This window comes from Vespa crabro, chromosome 6 (genome assembly GCF_910589235.1).
Source record: "Vespa crabro chromosome 6, iyVesCrab1.2, whole genome shotgun sequence".
Classification (NCBI taxonomy): Eukaryota; Metazoa; Arthropoda; class Insecta; order Hymenoptera; family Vespidae; genus Vespa; species Vespa crabro.
This window is the reverse complement of record NC_060960.1, coordinates 991,003-1,013,606: the sequence shown is the minus strand read 5'-3', so window position 1 is coordinate 1,013,606 and position 22,604 is coordinate 991,003. Positions and strand designations below refer to the sequence as shown.

The 22,604-nt window shown below is 35.5% G+C and overlaps 1 protein-coding gene across 3 annotated transcripts in view; it reads right to left on the bottom strand.

Moving 5' to 3' along the window:
• Positions 1–22,604, bottom strand: part of LOC124425098 (hemicentin-2-like) — a 254,868-nt gene that overhangs the window by 220,586 nt on the left and 11,678 nt on the right. For all 3 annotated transcript variants that reach the window (XM_046964954.1, XM_046964955.1, XM_046964956.1), the window contains exon 2: positions 20,895–21,599. In XM_046964954.1, the coding sequence (XP_046820910.1) occupies positions 20,895–20,991 (97 nt within the window). In that variant the 5' untranslated portion in view covers positions 20,992–21,599. The remainder of the gene's footprint in view (positions 1–20,894; positions 21,600–22,604) is intronic.

The window sequence follows — 22,604 nt, the reverse complement described above, 5'->3', positions numbered from 1 at the left end:
GTTAAAGGATATCGTTTTACCATTACGATTTCTACGAAAATGAATATAAAATGATATATCTTTTTTTTCAAAACATTTATTATTATTCTTTGTTATATCAATGAGATACAAGATAGATATATTACATGTTTTAAATTTTAGGAAGATTTGAAATCGTCGATGTCAATGATATCTATATATAGTGTTCAACGAAAAATATCCACCAAGATTGTTATGAAATCTAGTGATTTAAAAAAAAACCCAAATTAATAACAATATCTAAAAAATAACGAATTAGTTTTGTTTTCGGAAAAAGGAAAGATTCTTATCATAAATTCACTCACTTAGCACTAATAATTCTAAGGAGGATGACAACCCCTGCTCCGAAAAATTTTATATGGCAACAGGGGTCAAGTAGCGTATCATTTGAAAGATCTTTTAATACTCCTTACAATGATACTATTTTATTTTAATTATGAATCAACAGTTTCTAATAAAATAAAATGCACATTCAATAACTTCAAAATAACTTTTATTTTTTAAAATGTTTTTAATCTGTATCGCCGATTTCGATGCAATAATAAAGTATTTGTTCTTAGTGGTATGTCGAATATTTTACAGTAAATTCGGTGAAATCTGATGGGATTCTTCGACTATCTATATGTCGTTGCCAAAGTTCTTCTCTTGAAGTCGGTGGAGTAGTATATATTCGGGATTTTGAATATCTTCATAGAAAATAAAAATCCAAGAGTTCGGATGATCGGAAAAATGCCGGTTTAGAAACTGCGGTATTCGAGCTGCACAATATAGAGAAGTTCCATTGTATTGAACAAACGCTTATTCCGCCATATTCTCATTATTTTCATTTTTTACGCGATCAATGTATAAATATATAGTTTTCGAGTAAATCAAGGTACGACTCTTCGATCACGTTATTTGGTAAAAAATATTCGACAAAAAATATTATACAAGATACGAGACTCGCACATTATCATCAGATTATATCATCAGATTATACTGAATATAATTGCAAAATGTTCGACGTATCATTGAGCAAATACTTTTTATTACTGCATAGAGATTGGCGTTAAATAAATTCAACATTTAATAAAAAAAAAAATTGTTTTCATAATTGAATTTGTATTGCTATTGTATCTGAAACTTCGAAACACGCGTTTTCGCAGATGCTATTCGTTCAAAATTAAAAAAAAAAAATAATAATAACATTATTGTAAAAAGAATTAGAAGACCCTAATAATGACATAACTTTGATAATGACATAACTTTTTGATAATAGCTTGACCCTTCTTGCTGTTTATGATTTTTAAGGTTGTCAGTTCCTCTTAGGATATTTAGCCTAAAGCGAATGAATTTATGACAAGTACTCGTTTCCCCTCGAAAACAACAATGATCTTTCTTGGAGTGGCTCAAAAAAAAAAGGAAAAAGAAGAAAAAGATCACTAAATTTTATAATAATCCTGGTGGACACTTTTCGTTGGGACATTCTGTATATACGTTGGCACTCTATATCAACCATAACTATATGGGAAGACACATCGTATGTACCTATATCGTACGAATAAAAGTTCGCCGAATTCAAACTCTGTCGAGTGCAATTAACCACGATCCGACAGGGTAAATCTCGGCTGACACTCTTGCCCACTCGTCCACGTCGATTATTCTCCCGACGATTCCAATTATATACATACATACTGTGTGTCATCGTACAATACGAAAATCTCTCCGAAACGATATCTGCGATATGTAGAATAGAATAGACAGAGATGAGTCCACGGGAGTGAGACAAATTTTTTTTTGTTCCAGATAAATCGACATACCCTCTTTATCGCTCTTCTCGATCTATCTATTACTCTACATCTCTCCTATTTCCTTTGATGAATTCTTTTTTGCGTTAAAATTTAAATAAATGGGCACAGTGTTATTTCCTTTATGCGATAACGTACGAAAAATATTAAAAATTAAAATCGCTATGTAACAACACAATGAAACGATCTGGAATTTCAATTACAACGGAATGATTGTCTTTTTCATTATAGTTTTCATTTATTTAGATGTAATAATATTAATGCTAGATTTAACCAGTCGAAACGATTGCCTTTAACCGATCGTTCCGGTAAAAATTTTTACTTAAAATTTCATCGCATATTCGATCAAGAGGCATTATACTTTTTTATCATATATTTATATTCGACTAATCATATAAATTTCTTTTTTCTATTTCTTCTATTTTATTTTTTTTTTTTTGGAATAAGATATACCGCAAAACATCGCAGGATATTGTATTGCTAATGCAACTCAATAGCTAAATATTTTGTAATATATTGAATATGTTTTTACTTATTTCTTGTCTTTTATTAACCAATAAAGCAAAACTATCGATCATCTCTGGTTTAGAAATAAGGACTGGGCCAAAAATTCCTAAGTAATTTTAAAAATCGATTAGGCAAAATATTTTTTCATATTATAAAACTACTAAGCCTAACTTGTATCAATCTGAAAGAAAAAAATAGTTAAAGAAGTCTCAAAAAAAGTATATCCAATTGATTTTTATAATCAACAAATTGAACTTTTGATCAACCTAGAAAAATTTTAGCCTAACCATCAATTTGTAATTATTATTTATAAATATTAATATTTTCTCCTTGATAATAATAATAATAACATTTATTATAATTATAAAAAATAATAAATATTATTATTATTATTATTATTATTATTATTATTATTATTATTATTATTATTATTATTATTATTCGATAATTCTAACGTTCAATCTTATCGATTATTATTATAATCGAATGAAAAAACAGCTGATTCTTCCTTCTAACGTCATTTCACTTTAAATACCAAACGAAGAAACGTTCGTATGATGTTACAGAAATAAAGAAAAAAAAATAAAGAAAAAAAAGAAAGAAAAAACAAATAACGAATGCAATCGGTGCAGTTTTCTAGCATAAGGAACAAAGTCATTCCCGAAGCATAGTTGTCCTCATCCTCATCGTCCACATTCTCGTCTTCGTCTTACCTTCGCTAAGGGTAAATCCCTCCGGGCCATTACGTCCCTACAGAGTCTCGCTGTATCTCATTGGTGCAGGCGAACGATCGTCTAATCTAGTCTACTCTTCCACCCTCTCTCTCTCTCTCTCTCTCTCTCTCTCTCTCTCTCTCTCTCTCACTCTCATCCTCTTCCTTCCCGCATTTTCCACTCTATAGAGTTATTTTCCTCGACGAGGCGCGACGAAAACGCAAATTAACGCGTGGACGAAAGAACGAGTAACGCGACGATACATTCTCTTTTCCCCTTCGTGAAAAGAATAGAGATGGTAAGAATCTTCAAAAGGATCTCGAGCGCGACGAGGACGACAAGAGAAAACAAAAAAAAAAGAAAAGATAAAAATGGAGCAAAAGAAAAAGGAAAACGGTCTACTATTTCTTTTCTACTCGACCTGCTAATACTTCACGAACGAGTCTCTCTCTCTCCCTCTCTCTCTCTTCCTCTCTCACGCCGCTTTTTGACAGGGTGCGTTCACTCTACGTGAACTAGTGACTCGATAGAAGAGAGAGAAAGAGAGAAAGAGAGAAAAAGAAACAGAGTGAGATAGAGAAAGAGAGAAAGAGGGAGAGACAGAGAGAGAGAGAGAGACAGAGAAGAGAAAGAAAGAGAGAAAGAGAAGAGGGAATTGCATTCTTTTGTCTCGTACCTTCGCGAAAAAGAAAAAGAAATAAGGAAAAAGAAAAATGTAAGCTCTCCGCCGAGAAAGCTCCTTTTATTCCAAAAGATTACCTAATATACTTGGCCAATATGATAAGGACGTATTTTAAGGCTCGTATAGTATTACTTTTCTTTCATTCTTCTCCTTCTACTTTCTTTCTATCTCTCTATCTTTATCCCTCCCCCTCTCTCTCTCTTTCTTTCTCTCTCCTTCACCATCACGTAACATCCAGAAGCGATATAGCCAAAGGTTCCATCGGTACCTCTCGATATCGTCCGAGTTCAATTGATCGTAACCCACTTTATATATGGAGGCGGTAAAAATATCGCGTTTACCTTTTTCTCCTTACCTCCGATCCCACAACCCTCTTCTCTCTCTCTCTCTCTCTCTCTCTCTCTCTCTCTCTCTCTCTCTCTTTTGCCTTTGCTTTTCATCCTCGTTTCGTCCGGTTCGATCCTCTCTCGGCCACGTTACTTTAACCTCCCTTTTTCCTACCAAACCCCTTCCCCTCGCCTCCCTTCCCTTTCCTGGCACATCGACTTCGTCCTAGTACAAGTTTCTTCTTTTTCTTTTCAATGATCGGTGGCGAACGTCGAACAGAAAGGAAAACCGAGCTCGGAATCTTTTTCAAGAGAGAAAGAGAGAAAGAGAGAAAGAGAGAGAGAGAAAGAGAGAGAGAGAGAAGAAAAATCCAATAAACGCACTTCGATTGCTAAACCGTACGGTTACGGAGTTCGCTAATTGCAACGAATAGCTTCGTCTAAACGTACCTGCCTACATACACACACATATATATATGCGCATCACACGTTTGAATGGAACCAGATTTTTAACTCCTTCTGACCGCATTGAGTTGCATATCCGATAATGGAATCCATCATGGATGTTCTTCTTCTGGGAGGATAAAAAGAAGAAAAAGAAAAAAGAGATAGAAAAAGAGAAAGAAAGAATGAGATGAGTTGACAGGGTGAGAAAGAGGGAGGAGGAGGGAAAATAAAAAACAAATACATACTTGATTTTATATGAAAAAGACGAAATTTCGACGAATTCGAATTCCTTGTTCACGTTTTTCCATCCATCCATCCATCCATCCATCCATCCATTCATCCATTCATCCATCCATCCATCCATCTATCCATCCATCCATCCTTCCATCCATCTATCCATCAATCCATCCATCCATCCATCCATCCATCCATCGATCAATCCATCCACCCTATCCTATCCTATCCTATTCTATTTCATTCTATCCTTTAGGATTTATCTTTTTTTCCTTTTCCATCGGTTCATCCGTAAGATTCCATCGGTTTATCCGTAACGATACAGAGCCGAGATCGCCACCACAACGCAGCCGAGAATCCTGATATTGAAATACCTACCTATCCGGTGGAATTCCGATTATCGGAAACAAACGGGAGACAATTTCTTTGGAGTAAGTGAATTTGCGAATAATCGATCGAAATGGCTTGCACCCTTTTTTCGTATATGGAAAACGGAAGAGAAGTCTCTCTCTCTCTCTCTCTCTCTCTCTCTCTCTCTTTCTCTCTTTCTCTCTCTCTCTTTCTCTCTCTCACTCTCTCTCTCTCTTTATATGTCCCAAACCGTAAAAAAAGAATCACATTAATGGGATAGGTAACCTCCTACTTTCTCCCTTTGCGCCAGTTATCCCGTTAAAAGAATTAAATCGAAATGGAACTGATTTCGAGCTAATCAGACTATTAGCTTATCGATCGTTTCTTTCAAATGTTAGCTAACGCCACTTTTTTAGTTCAATATTTCGATCGGATCGTTGCATTTGCTATTCCTCTTTTTTCCATCGCCCTCTTCTCTTCCTTTTCCTCTTCCTCCTCCTACTCTTCTCATTAACGAACGAGGAAATTATGTCGATTGCATCGTTCACGTTAAAATCAATTATAAATGTAAAATATACAATATCGCGTGCTTCTCTCTCTCACTCTCTCTCTCTCTCTCTTTCTCTCTCTCTCTTTCTCTCTCTTTCTCTCTCTCTTCCTCTCTTTCACTACTTCTCTTTACTTTCTACACGTCTATCTCTCTTTTTCTCCGAAAGCTCATAAAATAAAATCGATTAGATCGTTCAACCACCCAACCTACCGCCGACATTGACTCCCCCCTGCTCTCTACTCCTTCCTACTTCTTCTCTCTCCACGTTCCTTCTTTCTTTCTCGCTCGAAACGATCGACATCTTTAAAGGAAACAGCACGATTCTTTTTCCTCGATTCGTTCGAGTCGAACCAAAGTCCTCCCTCGTTCCTTTTCAAGCGGTTCCAACGCCTGAAGAAAAGCAAGCCAGACTCGCAATCTTTTTCCAAACCGCACGATTGCGCTCGGAGGAATCCAATAAACGCAGCCCATTGTTAACGTACGCCTCGACTAATTGCGATAGCTACGTATCCCCATGAAAGAAAGAAAAGAAAAGGAAGGAAAAGGAAAGAAAAGAAAAGAAAAGATTGAGACAGATGGATGGGTGAGTGGGTGGGTAAGGTGGGGTGGGTTGAACTGAGCTGAGATGGGCTGAAATGGTATGGAATGGGTGTATGGATACAAAGCAAGAAAAAAAGAAAGAAAGGAAAAAAGGAGGAAAGAAAGAAAGAAAGAAAGAACACATAGTGGACAAGATGGTAGTCTTTCAAATGAATCGAATTTTTCGTGAATGGTTCTACGAGTTTTCAACGAACGATGACCCTAGGAGCATACAGGAAAAAAGAAAGAGATACATATATATATATAGACAAGATCAAAGAGAAATAGAGATAGAAATAGATAGATAGATAGAGAAAAAGAAAGATAGAGAGAGAGAGAGAGAGAGAGAAAGATATCACGAAAGAACGATGCATATTTCGCGGTCGCTCGAGAATCTCTTTTGTATTCGGTGCGCCTTAAAGAGGCTTTTGTAGCATGGGCCAACGTTGGACGCGAGTAATGTCTAAGGATATTTATGTTCGATTTTCTGAATAGACGCCTTTACCAGAGATGTAAGTACTGCTTGGAACAGTACTTTTGGAATAATACTCAATTGTAAAACTTCTCTTTCTCTCTCTCTCTCTCTCCCTCTATCCCTTTCTCTCTCTCTCTCTCTCTCTCTCTCTCTCTCTCTCCCTCTATCACTTTCTCTCTCTCTCTTTCTTTTTTTTTCTTTAGATGCTTTTTCTCATCGCTGCATTATACGTTTTGTAATTTTCGAACGTTATCAAGCTCTTTTTTCTCTCTCTTTCCATCCCTTTCTCTCTCTCCCTCCCTCTCTTTCCATCCCTTTCTCTATCTCTCTCTCTCTCTCTCTCTCTCTCTCTCTCTCTCCCTCTATCACTTTCTCTCTCTCTCTTTCTTTTTTTTTCTTTAGATGCTTTTTCTCATCGCTGCATTATACGTTTTGTAATTTTCGAACGTTATCAAGCTCTTTTTTCTCTCTCTTTCCATCCCTTTCTCTCTCTCCCTCCCTCTCTTTCCATCCCTTTCTCTATCTCTCTCTCTCTCTCTCTCTCTCTCTCTCTCTCTCTTTCTCTCTTTCCATCTCTTTCTCTCTCTCTCTCTCTCTCTCTCTTTCCATCCCTTTCTCTCTCTCTCCCCCCTCTCTTTCCATCCCTTTCTCTCTCTCTCTCTCTCTCTCTCTCTCTCTCTCTCTCTTTCCATCCCTTTCTCTCTCTCTCTCTCTTTTCATCCCTTTCTCTTCTCTCTCCCTCTCTCTCTTTCTCTCTCACTCTCTTCTCGCAATACCGATAACCGATACCTCTAACGAACTGGCCGCGACCCACATTCAACGCTTTACGATGCATTTCCCTTGCAAGAATTTAATATTGTAGGTATTCCCGCGAAGTCCATTGCACTAGATCTGGACAAAATTCGAACCGTTAACGTTCCTGTGGTAATACGTTGAGAGATTCTCTTGGATTCCAAAATATCGTCGATACGACGGTATTGGATTGATGATTTTATTCGACTCGATTATCGAATGAATAAACAAGTATGCAGAAAGCACTTCTCTCGAATCCTTTGAGAGAAATCTATTCGAGAAGACACGAGTTTGCGTTAAATAATCATGTATATGATTTCTTAAAAAAATAAAAAAAAAAAAAAACAGAAAAAAGTGCTTGAATGCTCGTCAGGTGTCCATTTTCTAAACTTCTCTTATTACTGATTTATTTATTTAAATATTTTTTCTTCGAAAATTCATTTTGAATGCAACGAATAATTCAAACATAGATAATAAATAAATTATATCGTTTTGCAACGATTTATAAGAACTCAACTCATTTCATGAGAGATTGAGGTCATTTTTCAAAAATCAGCTTTTGTTATACCGTTATAAACGAATTAATGAAAACGATCAATAAAAATTTATCCGAAAACACACTGAGCCAAACCCGCCATCGATTACAACACCATACAATTTCTGTGACCATAGAAATAGGAAATCGCTAATAAAAGCATACGTTTCTACTACTGGCGACGTTATCACAATACAGTTTCGGTGATCAATCCCTTCAACAAAATGAATCACGCGTCAGTTGGTTTAATAAAAATCATATTTCTACTTCCTCTCACTCGATGTTTATGTTAGTTCAGGTGCATTGCAAATAGGTAGGTAATCAATATGATCGATAACAAAGATAAACATGGCGATCCTGAAAGAGAATCAATGAAACGATTGCTTTCAAAGGAATTCAGAAAATCCAGGAACGTATGTAGAAGGAAATACGCACAAGCAAACATACAGACATAAATAGAATACAGTATGTGAAATTAATTAATTCGTAACGATGCCTATATTAGCGTATAACTGGTAACGCCTTGCGGCTAACCACTATATATGTATAGTAATTAGGTTCACCATAAAATCTATATGATTGGTGTGGGCGATCATTAACAAAGTAAAATCATACAGTCTAACGAATACCTCGATTATCTCTATTTATTCGCGATTCCCTAGATACGCGATTAGATACATATATATTTACATGTAGATACATGTATATTTTTTTTATAAAGTACGAAGAACGGATGTAATCATCAACGTTATCAACTGAAAAGGGGAAAAAAAGGAAACTCGTCAAATCACAAAGAATCTCGTTATTGCAATTCTAACAAAGATTAAACTTGTGCGTTGTGTGTATGGGAATGAACGAAAAAAAAAAGAAAAAAGAAAAGGATAAATAAATAAACAAGTAAACAGAACTGAAAAGCGAACGGTAACGAAAGAGAAAAGGAGAGTAGAAAAAAGATAGAAAGACAGAGAGAGAGAGAGAGAGAGAGAAAATTTGTATAATTTTTCTCTTCCGTGTGCTTAACGTTTAATGACGTGTGTGATGCAATTTAAGCTGGCAACGGCGAATACCAAGTGGAAAAGCGGAGCATTGCCGGACGGAACGAACGATTGTGCGTCCTGGAAGCGACTACGGCGAAGAGAACGACAGAGAGATGGAGAGAGAAAGAAAGAGAGAGAGAGCACTTTTTGTCCTCAATGGAAAAAAATTTGTAACGACGTTTTCCGAGTGAGTGAATCAGTGGGAGAGATATGTACATAACCATAGACAAATACATACACGTTTATGAGAGTATAGGTGTGTAAGAGAGACATACAAACTGTAAAAGCAACGAAAAACTCCTAACTCTCTCTTTCTTTCTATTTCTTTCTCTCCCTTCAACCCCTTTCTCTCTATCTGCCTCTCTATCTCTCTGTCTCTCTCTCCTCTCACTTCTCTTAAGGAGCAAATTCTCGCTCGATACAATCGATGCGATCAAGTAGAAAACTCACTTACAATGCTGACACGCTCGACGACGCAACAACATTTGTATCTCCTTTTGCAGTCACGCGTCGAATAAGCATAAGAAAAAAATAGAAATAAAGAAAAAACATAAAGAGAAAAGAATATCGCGCGGAACGGGCGTTGATAAACGAAAAGGAAACCTCTTCGAGCATTTAAATATCTACGAACGTATAGATATACGTATATACGTATATACTTACGTAAACGCATTCGCATTCACATCCATAGAAACAGATAAAAGATATTAGTATACGACACAAAAGAGATTAGAATTTCATCTTATACCTTCCCTTCCGGATAGATACGTCTCTCGCACCTTGGTGAAAAGAGAACGATATATATCGACTGCATACCTCGAATACTTCGTCCTCTCGAGTGAGACTAAGAAGACGAAGGAAAATAGAATTTTGGTTAAGAAGCGAAATAGTTTCATGAGCGCCACGAAAATCACGATTAATGTTATCTATTTAAATTACTATTATTATTATATATATTACAGAATTTATGGATCGATAAACTCATTATCTTTTATTAATTATTCGCATCAATCATCTAATAGAAATTTTATCAAATTTTATAAATGAAAAAAGGGGAAAAAAGAGAAAAACATATACTATACGTAGATAATACGATAATAAATTAATTATCATTTTCGGATTACTTACATCAATTAAATATAATGCAACTGTGTAAAATATATATTTTATGGATCATAATCATAAACGTATAAGGGTCGGATTAAAACGATCTTTAAAGGGATCAAACGGATCAAACGAATTTTTTGTACAATAACGAATGTTGTAAGTAACACGAATATAAAGAGGAAGAAAGAATGATAGCTAGAAAATCGTTACTTGTCACAAGTTGTACAACGCAAAAACGAAACGCGAAACGTCCCGCGTTCAGAGTACAGTAACGTCGTAATGGGCTTAACAACTCGCGGACACATCCATGGAGAGAGAAAGAAAGAGAGAGAGAACTCGTTTGACCGTTTGCCAAGCGTTGATCAACCAAAAAGTTGTCTTGGGATTCTCAGATAAATAGGCGAGAGAGAGGGAGAGAGAGAGAGAGAAAGAGAGAGGAGGGAAAGCTGGTCCAGCGATCCGTGCTATTCTGTCGAAAGAAATAACACGAGAGTTTTCCGAAGAAATCTTCCGAAATAAAGGACGTGGATATTTCTTCTTTTATTTATTTATTTTTTGTCCCTTCGTCTTTTTGGAAAAAAAAGGAGAAAGAAAAAAACGATTTCCCATATTATACACATATTGTTCGTTTTCTCATACTTCAATAAAAATATAGCAGATCTGTGCGGTACCTAAAAGCTTATGAAATGAGAAATGATATTGTAAATTTAAAGGAAAAAGAAAATAAAAAAAGAAAAAGAAAAAGGAACTTGACAACCCAAGGGACTTTCGCGTATTATCGCAGTAGAAGCATTTAACGCGTTAAAGCTCGCGTATAACTCTCGTATTCGTACCGCTATATGGCTCATAGTCGCGAGAATATACGGATTAACGATTCCATTAACGGCCTGCCGGTGCTAGCGGCGTCGCGTCATAAACGTTTATCTCCACCGTTTCTTTATGCTAGCCCCGGCGTATGCATCAGGAACTTACGAGCGTTTAATTTATATCCGTGCATTGTGTTATCCGATTCGATTGGAGTAACTGCGTGACGCACTGGCGCCATTTCTACTTGCTGTGGATACGGTTGGAACATGAGAGAATAGAAGAGCAGAGCAGAGCGAAGAGGAGAAGAGAGGAGAGGAGAGAAAAGAGGGAAAGAGGGGCAGAGGTTGAACTCACGAGTCGATTTCGCATTTGCGTTTCCGCTTCGATATTCGACACGGAGACTTGCGCGATAGCGAATTAACGTGCAAACTATATCTACTACTAGCTCTACGCATAACTCGTTTTATTATCGAACGTGCGACAATGCGAGGCGAGCGTTTTGGGAGGAGGTGGGCGGGAAGGGGCTGTTTCTCGATTTCAATCTAAAGTTCGATTAAAAGCCGGTGCCGGACGATCGTTATAATAACACCGCCGTCCGTTCGCCGTATTCAGCTAATTTTGCTTTGCCCTGACAATGCGATAATACGGTATACACTAATTCGTCCCGAAACTTCTCACCGTTCGTTCGTTCGTTTGTTCATTTGTTCGTTAGTTCGTTTGTCTGTTCGATCGATTAAAAGTATCTCTATACGTTTCCTACTAGTCAGTACGAAACAACTTATAATCCATTTAAGTACTTTCTCATTAAGATGTATTTATTTATTAATAGGAAACATCTGTCGTAAGAGCTCGTTAATGGTGCCCATTTTCTAATAGTGCGTCGACTTTCTAAAGTAAATATTTTCTCTCTTCGATATTTATCGTATCGTTAATGTTTACTGCTAAATAACTATCGCTACTATCGAAACAATAATAACAACAATGACGACTACCACAACGGAATTGACGAAAAGCAATAAAATTAAAAATAAAAAAATATATATATAAATTTCATGTGTTCCTGTATTCTTTCAAAGAAAATTTATATAAAAGATACTATCAGTGATATCAAACGAGAAATCGATATCGACGGTACCACCACCGTCGGTTCGGTATACGCGCCGCATATTTTTCGCGCTCGAGAAAATACAGGAATTTGGATGACAGAGAGTAATATTTAAAGGTGAAAACGCGTCCAACTTGTCGCGAAAAATTTTCTGAAAAATTCTCCAGAAGCTGCTTACCGCATAGTACTGGTATACCAAACGAAGAGATATAAATGGAACATACCTATAAGTGAAATAGAGAAAGAGAAAGAGAAAGAGAAGGAGAAAAAGAGAGAGAGAGAGAGAGAGAGACAGAGAGAAAAGGAAAATAACGCTTATTGTAGTAGGATAGACGCTGTAAGTGAAAACAGAAACAAACTTATCTCGAACAATAATTACAAATCTAAAAAAAGACAATACATATATACATATGTATATATACAGTGGGATAGTTTGTGTATATATAATCATATATATACTATAAATACATTTATATATAGAATACACACACAAACACAAACAATAAATTAGAAAGAAAAAGATAAAAGTTGAACTCAACGAACATATGAACAATTTTCAGGCGACTTAACTACACGCTGGACTCTCAGTGAAATACAAAAAGTAAAGTCATGTGAGTTACGATTTGTTGATTCCACAATCAAGCACGTGTTCCATGATAAAAAGTTGCAATAAAATTTATATTCGATTGATCGATTTTTGTTCGACTATGACTAGTTTTAGTTACTTTTTTCTTCTTCTCCTATTCTTGTTTCTTCTCCTTGTTTTTATTTTTCTTCCTCTTTTCTTTTGTTTTCTTTTTGAAAAATTACTTTTCCCAAAAAAGCATACATATATAGATTAAAATATTCCAAGATCGTGTATTTAAAAAGAAAAATCGAGCTTAACCGTTGACTACTAGCAAAATAAATGGAGTAGCGTCGATTACTCGTATTGAACGCGTCTATCCACTTCCGTACAGATAATAGACGTTTCTCTTCGTAACGTTCGACGTGACTCTTTCTCTTCAATGACGACGACGACGACGACGACGACGAAAACGAAAACGACAGCTTTTCATCGAACAGGAGAGCTCTCATTGTGAGCTCGTTAAAACTTCAATGAGCTTAACTATTCCTACTATTATCTATTCTTATTATCATTATTATTATCGTTATTATTATTATTATTATTATTATTATTATTATTATTATTATTATTATTATTATTATTATTATTATTACTACTTAGTAAACATTTTTTTGTGTAAATTAATACACAAATTCTCGTAAATCATCGTCATGATCGTTTTTTCGCATATAGACACACATATATACGCAATAGTATAATGCAATCTCTTGACGGATGCGACATGATATATAAGCAGATAAAAATCAAATCTACGCTCTCGATGCTCGTGTAAGCGGTAATAAATAATCATTCGATGAAATATCTACGTATATCGTAGTATATCGTAGAAGAATAAAATTACGTGAAGTTGTTTGCGATGTTGTAATCACTTGTACGAATGCATCGAAGTACCTGAGATAGAGAGGAAGAGAAGAAGATATAGAGATAAATATATAGGTAGAAAGATAGATAGATAGATAAAAAAAGAGAGAGAAAGAGGAAGGGAGTGAGAGTGATAATGAAGAGAGTAAAGAAAAGGGTTGCTTGGCTAGTATGAACGCGATATTTTTTACAACGGACGAAGAGACGCGTAATTAAAGGATTAGACGGAGACAAAGGATAAAAGTTCAAGTGCGGCGAACGCAGATAAATTGTTAACTACGCGAGTGGCCACTGACTGCTGCTCTTCCTACACCTCGAGAGCTTTCCTCGAGGAGAGTCCGTTTCTCTCTTCTTGGTCGACTTCATCCCGCTCGAGAATACGAAAGAATTTTATATGGTAGTTGAAAAAAGAAAAAAAAAAAGAAAGAAATAAAAGAAAAAAAAGAGAAAAAAGAAAAAAAAAGAAAGAAATAAAAGAAAAAAAGAGAAAAAAGAAGGAAAAGGAGAGAGAGAGAGAGAGAGAGAGAGAGAGAGAGAGAGAAATAAAGAGAAAAAGAAAGTTCGTTCCAACGATGAAAATGGTGTATTACTTCTCTTTCATTATCGACTCCTTTCGTAAAATATATTCCTATATCCGAGATGGAATGAAAATAAATTTTTATGTTAAATAATACGTACGAGATCGCAATTATCGTCGTAAAGTTCGTAAAAAATTTTCTAAAAGGACGCTATAAAATAAAAATTCAACCTCGTTAATTGCGAACAAAATTCCTGTTTTTATCATATATCTGTAGTACTTAACCACGTAAAAGTTTAAATATGTTTATACAGGGCAAGCCAAAAGTTCTTCTACGTCTGTACTTTTTCAATCTGAAAAGAAAATTAATCTAAGAAATTCTCGAAAAAGAGTAATTGATTTTCACCTAGAAACTTTAATACCCCGACCATTCTTTTTATATTTTAGTATTAAGATTCAACACGATAGATCTGTTTGCAATTTGTTTAATTAAATGAAAAATATATTATCTCCTGTTACGAAAACCAATTATTACTCGAACGTAATCAATTCGAAAAGGAACGATATCATTCAAGCTTCCTTCTGTATGTTCGATCGTACTTTTAATTGCTCTTATTAACATAATTACGATCTATAAAGAGAGAAGCAGATAGCTTTTCTAATAAAAAAATAAAAAATCTAAATAAAATGCGCACATACTAAGAACTCGGGTGCCAAAGGGATTCGAGCAACTTGCCAAATGACCAACGAAATTACTTTTGAATAATCAGTATCTCTTTTTTTCTTTTTCTTTTGTTTTATTTCCTTTCTCATTTTATAGTTTTTTTTTCTTTCTTCTTTTTCGTATAGACATCAAAACGGCAGAAAGAATTGCGTTCTCTGTCAATGCTAATGCTAACGAGAATTCGAAACGAGTCATTGTTCTCTTGAAATCGACTTCTACGTCTTCTACGTCTTCTACGTCGTCTACGTCGTCTAGGTCATCTACGTCGTCTACGTTGTCGTCATCGTCTCCTTTCGTCGTATTCCTCGGTTATTGTTATTGTTGTGTCGTTACTAACAATAAGCATCGAAAGTTATCTCCGACCCCGTACGAAACTCGAAAACGGTTCTAGAAATGAATCGGCGACGTCTTAAGAGTGACGTAGCTTTGTAACAATGAAGTCCGATCTTATTAGAAAATAACGTCGTCGTTGTGTGACATCATCTCGAAGCTCTCTCGTTGCACGGCTCTCGAACGAGTTCGTTCCCTAATGGTTTCATCTTCTCGCTTACATCACTTACATTCTCAAACCTCACTCACAGAGAGATCAAAAGCATTTTCTATCTATTCCCTTAGGAACAAACAAATACCAAATGAAAATAGTACGAATAAGTTATGCAAACGGATTCATCTATTTAAAATAACGTGACTTAAAGGTCGAACTATATATTATCAACTTACGACGTTATATAACATGGGATTTCTGGATAATTAAAGAGTCTCTTCGTGTAAGTTTCTACCTGCGGCATATTTTTTTATTTATATAAAAACTGCGCGAGAGAAGAAAAGCTTTTGATTCCGAGTAAACTAATTCTACCATAGATCCTATTGCTTCCGGGCATTATTATTATTATTATTATTATTATTATTATTATTATTATTATTATTATTATTACTATTATTATTATTATTATTATTATTATTATTATTATTATTATCATTATCATTATCATAAATATTATAAATATTTCACAAATTTTATTTGATATTGGAGAAAAACATTAGCACTATGTCTCCAACTCTCATTCATGAAATATGTATCAAAACCTGTAATTTCTGTATATAAATTAACCGTCTTTACCCACTTTCCATAAGGGGGAGAGAAAGATGTGTATATATATATATATATATATATATATATATATATATATATATATATGTACATACACATACACACACACACACACAACCTATAGTCACTTTGACGGCACGTCTTTTCCCGCTCACGTGGAGCTTCTCCCTCGGGATATTCCAACATCAGAAACTTTTCCCACGAATCCGATGTACCAGCGAATAATGCATCTTGACGCATATTTCAAGATGTCAAGAAAAGATAAAGAGAGAGAGAGAGAGAGAGAGAGAGAGAGAGAGAGAGAGAGAGAGAGAGAGAGAGAAAGAGAGAGAGAAAGAGAGAAAAAGTGTATCTAGCTCGCGTAATCAAATTCGAAAAGTTCTCTCTTTCCGGTAAACGTACAAGGAAATCGATGTGATCAAACGTATGCTCTTAAAACGAAACCGCTGCGAGTTGTTTCCCGTCGTAGGATATAACTTTTTATTAGTTAGACTTTTTCTTTTTCTTTTTCTGTTTTTCTCCTTATTTGCCTCCTTATCAACGTTTAATAATAAAAGAACTTTTTCAAATATGTACGTTAATTCGGTTTAAGAATTCTTAAGATACGCGAAATATTTTTCAAAACGTATTGTTTAATTGTTCGTCTCTTCTCGGTTAATAATATTTACGAAGCGTTTGAAATAAATTTAAAGGATAGAGAAAGAGATCATTTTACAAAGACCATTGATTTCCGAGCATCCGGAAGAGACAGGACGAACTCTTTGGACTTTCTAAAAGCGAGAAAACTAAAGGCAAGATTTTCTTTTTGGTCTGAATGAAACACCGACGCAAACAACTTCTCCTTTTTCCTCCCCCTTCACCCCCTTCTGTTCTCCTCCCGCCTCCCCTTCCCGCGCAAAGTAGTCTAATTTTAATTTAATCTTAATTATCGAAACGGTCTGATCCACGAGGCAAACTCCACGAGGTTTAACCACTTTCTCGGTCTACTTTTCTTTACCGTACCGTTGGCTTCCCTTTTGACTTCCCTCTTAGCTTCCCTCGCGGGATTCTCCTTCAACATCATCGTTACTCTCCGCCAGCACCATCATCGCCAACATCGCTAGGAGCCTTCTGGTTTTACGCTTCGAGAAACCGTAATTACTTCCGTTCCACGTTCGATATTAAATAAAACATAACGCTACGATCCTTAATTGTCCATTTGTTGATATACGAGACAAAAAAGCGTTGAAAAGACTCCGTATTTAAAGATATATCATCGATTATATTGTTTACCTCATTATATGAACTATATTAAAGAAGAAGAAAAAAGGGTACAATAATGATAAAAACAAATATAATAAATGATTTCTACGAAGAAGTGATCAAGAACCTATTTATAATATTTACTCGTTGATTGGTTATCCTCGTTAGATGAACTATTCGATATAAAAAGAAAATGCTTCGGTTAGGTTGATAACTATTCTCATAAATGATATATAGTAGGTATATACGACGAAATTATCGATAAGATGATAATCGAATGTGAAATAAAGTAAAAAATGAAGGGACCGATAAGAACTCGCGAATTAGATTCACGAAGGTCATCCCTCGCAAAATCCTAACTGCATCTGGGGATCAAAAAGCTCGCGGATTTCCCTATTCGTCGAGCTCTGAATTCAACGGCCTCATCGAAGCCGAATCACCTCGTATGTTCCTATATTCTCTTCGACCACGCGCTTTCTATGTCTTTATATAGGTATATATGGTATATATGCTCTCGTGTGTATGTGTATGTTTGCGCAAGAGTGAACTCTGCTATCCTACCTGCTGGTTGATGGATTTATCGTTCACGTACACGCGCAAGCGTGCGGCAACCGATTCAATTTAGCTTAATTTAAGATCCGCCAGGCGCGTTTTCCGCAGACTAAAGAACTGCCGCGATTAATTCCCGTTCTCGTGATTCTCTGTTACGCTGCCACGTAAGTAGATATCTCTTCTCCTTTGTTCTTTCCTAATCCATTTTTTAACAATGCAAACATAACCTTTCATCATTCATTTCTTCTAATTGCTATTTTAAAAATACGACTTGAAATTATTTATGAGAAAAAAAGAAACAAAAAAATAATCATTTTTTATCTATCGTATCGTTTTGAAACACCTTATATTTTTTCTTTCTTTTCCGTCTTTCTCATATTCTCTTTATCTCTCTCTCTCTCTCTCTCTCTCTCTCTCTCTCTCTCTCTCTCTCTCTTTCTCTCTCTCTCTCTCTCTCTCTCTCTCTCTCTCTCTCTCTCTCTCTCTTTCTCTCTCTCTTTCACGTTCGCTCTTTCGTTTGATCCTATTAAAGCCATTTTTCCCCCAGTTTATGCAACTTCTCATTTACTAGTTAAACGCTTATCGCCGATAGGGAATTTTAATACCCAAAGTTCCTATTAAAATTTTCATTCGCTAAAGTTGTCCTCGACTTAGAACGATCTTTCTCTCTCTCTCTCTTTCTCTCTCTCTCTCCCTCTCTCTCTCTCTCTCTCTCCTATTTATGTCGTATTCCTATTAAAGACTCACCAAAATTTATCTCGGGTACGCGGGAATTTAAACGTCGACGGGACAAAAACTCCATCGGCTGCCGTCAAAGGTGGCGTAATTTCGTCTCTTGCACGTACACCGAAAGACGGAGAAATAGGAGGCGTTTGACCTGTTTACGCGTTGCACTTGTACGTACATACGTACGTACGTAGGTACATAAGAGCACGCTCGAACTCATCCAATATGACATAGTCGCTCATAGAAACGGAGATTTGTTTGACAAGGGTCGAACTTCCAAGCACGTAGCTTTCATAACGATTCTGTGGAATGTTCTTTTTGTTTTCGATTAATTAAATTCCATATAATATCGTAAAATATTTTTTTTCGAAATCGCCCGATTGAATAATATCTAATAATTATTAACTAACAAACGACACATTATAAAATTTTTGGCTGAGTTATTCTTTTTCTTTTGTTTTTGAAAGATAAAAAAAGATAAGGGGTCGTCTGGTCAAAGGTCATGCACAGCTCGTCGCTGATAAGATTTTGGAAGATGCACGACGCCGTTCGTGAGATCTAATGGCATAGAGATTGCTACGTGAGCTCGGCAACGCGAAACTAATTTGTCCGCCACGGTAAACGACGACTAGTACTACGAAGACTACGACTACTACTAGTACGACTATACGATGACTACGACGTTAGGACAAACCGCTCTCTCGGGTCAAGAGCGAACCTACCTTTAACTCGCTTTAACTCCCAGACCAGTGTAACTTTGATGAAGGAAAGAAAAAGGTTTGAGCTTGAGCTTCTCTCCACTTCGAAATGTGAAACTCGAGCGAACGAACGTACGAACTCGTCGCCTTTTACATTCGATTTTTCTTTTCTCGATTATCTACATCATCCTCCATATACGTAAAAGTATATGAATCGTAATCGAAAAATTCGATATATTTGCCCGATCGTTATGCATCCAATAAAATAAGAAATAGGAAGAAAAAAAGATTCGATTTACGTTACGATATATATAATAATCAAACGTAATTAAAATCGCGATCAGAAATATCTAATTGTCGATGATTCGTAACAAACGTGGCGCTCAAATCCGTCATTAAGAGTCCAGTACACGATCTATTGAAAATCCGGCAAGTTTCCCTCATCGATAAGAGTTGTACAATCGAAAAAGTTCAATATCGACTTGATTGGATCGCCAACTGTACGTATTATCAAGTTGCTATACGCTTCGTATCGGTTCGTAACGTTCGCTCTACGCGGACACGCTTTATTCAAGTTGGCGGAAAGAGGGAAGAAGGGAGGAAAGCAGGGAGATGAGTAGAGGGTTTGAGGAGGAAGGGAAACATTTTTTCGTATCAACTTTTTCATCTCGCAAACAAAGCAACGTCCGCCCGCCGCAAAGTGAAAACCGACCGAAAACAAATGTATGTATATGTGTATATATGTATATACATATACGTATATACATACATATTATATACATTTATATATATATATTATATACACATATATAGATATGTATATAAATGTATATAATATACTCGTACGAAAACCCTAGATAGGGATGTTTTTTATTCGATTGTTTACGACTCATTCGAACGATTTCGAATGGTAATCGAGATTCGTTAGGATGTTCTAACTACGTGTATACCGTTCATGTTTTCAAGCTAGTTATTAGTCGATTTGACAATCAACATTTATCATAGACAAAATCGACCAACCAACCAATTGTATAACGAACTCCAACGCACTGTTTTAAGAGATAAGAATATTACATAAAGATAATCTTCGCAAAAATATCATTCCTTTGTTCTTTATGTTTTATTTATTTACTTGTTTTTCGTTCTTTCGATGCATTGATTAACACTCGTGTGAACAGTAAATAGTGCATTATTCGAGAATGATTGAATGTGTTACTAGACTGCAGTGTATATATATCTGTGTGTGTATGTGTGTGTGTGCTCATATATACATTGCATAGGTATATATATATATATATATATATATATATATATATATACCTATGCGAATGTAATCCCATAATACCAGCCGAAACGCACGTAGCATCCGGCTTATTTCTCTACCGGTTGGCGAAGATATTAAAAAATATTATGCACGATACCCGGTGAAAAATAATATTCGCACGTTCGTTGAACTTTCAGTATGTAGATATCTCTTCTAATGCTATGTGAATATATAGATACAACATATATATATATATATATATATATATATATATATATATATATATATATATATATATATTTATACACGTATATACGCATACATGTAACAAAAGTATATAGATAGATATATTCGAGATTTATAGTGGTAAATATGTGTAAGATATTGCTGTATAATCGCCAAGATTGAAAAAGAGATAAAAAAAGATTTTTAAAAAATCGCATATAAAAAAGATAAAAGAAAAAAAGATACGTATGAAAGAACGTAATAACGTAAAATGTTCATCGTTATGGTACTTACCAATCTCCTGATTGGTTATCCTCGCACGACAAGGGACGAGGAAAAGGGTGAGAAGAAACGAGAGAACGACGGAGACGGCCATCTCATCTGGTGGCATCTCGACGTAGTCGGTCCAACGCGTCGGCGTCGTCGTCCGTGACCCCGACACGACTTCTTCGCCTTTTCGAATTTTCTTTCGTTATCTTTCTTTCTTTCTTTCTTCTTTTCTATCTTTTTTCTTTCTCTCTTCTTTTTTTTTACACCCAGCACAACTAGAGCGAAGGAATAGAAGAAAATGGAATAACTCTTCGCGTCCCTCTTCGCCCTCTCACTTTTCCTTCACTTTTGCGAGACTACCCTCCAGTTTCTCCCCAATCCACCCTCCCCCTTCTCACCCCACTAACACCCACCACCACTTTTCGTCAGTCAACTCTTTCAACAATCTCCTTTTTCTCTCTCTCTCTCTATCTCTCTGTCTCTTTCTCTTTCTTTGTCTCTCTCTTACTGTCTCTCTTTCTCTCTCTCTCTGTCTCTCCCCCTCTCTTTCTTTCTCTCTCTCCCTCTTTTTTTCTCTCTTCAGAGCACTTCCTGTGACTCGAACACTCCACCGATGCAGTAGGCTTGCACTCTCCTCTTTTCTCACCCTCGTGATCCTTCACTTCTTACTCCTCATTGTCGTCGTCCTTGCTAGTTCACAATCCCCTTTTTTTCCTCGTCTTCGCGAACCTGCAAATATCATCATTAGTGCACGTTAGAAAATTTCTCTGAAATATCTACAATTAAATTCAATAATATTATAATTTAAATCGTCCTATATATATATGTCTATATATGTATGTCGTCGTATATATGTCTATATATGTATGTCGTCGTATATATGTCTATATATGTATGTCGTCGTATATATGTCTACGCGTGCGTGTGTTTGCGCGCACGTACGCTCATGCGTAGATAGAAAAAAAATATTCAAGTCAAAAATATTGACTCTCGTTATTTTTCGTCGTTATATATATAATATTTATCTATATGTATGTATTTGTGTGTACGTGTATGGATAGGTAGAAAAATATTCGAGTCAAAAGTATTGACTCGTTATTTTTCGTAATCCGTTCGAACGATTTCGATGGTGCGTACTTGATATACCTACAGAGAAGATTCAAACGTTAGTATGTAATATTTGCATATTATACACAAATATATAATATATATATGTATTATATATTTGTGCATTTATATACACACATATATATATATATATAAATATATATATATATATAAATATATATATATATGTATATATATATACATACGGAAAGAGAGAGGAAGAGGAAAAAACTATCAAGAGAAAACACTCATTTCGTTTAATTGTCTCTTTTGAAAAGGTACCTCGTTGTTTGAAAAAGATACAAAAATGTAAATCTCTTAATCAAAATCTTTTTTTTCCTTTAGATATATATCATTTTAAAAAATATTTCTTTATATAACCATTTTGACGATATCGAAAATGTATATATCTACCTATTAATTAGCGATATTTATTAAATAGATTTTTCTTAAGAGCAAACACACAATGAGTACTTAGTTAATACAGTTCTGATTTTTCACTTTCACAAATATGAAATGTCATTAGAACGTTCTCAACCTCGAAGATCGTGTGTAAGTGTTGACGACTTTAAACCCTTTGGTATAGGGAGTTAACGTCAGTCGTTAATTCAATCGAAGCAGTCACCT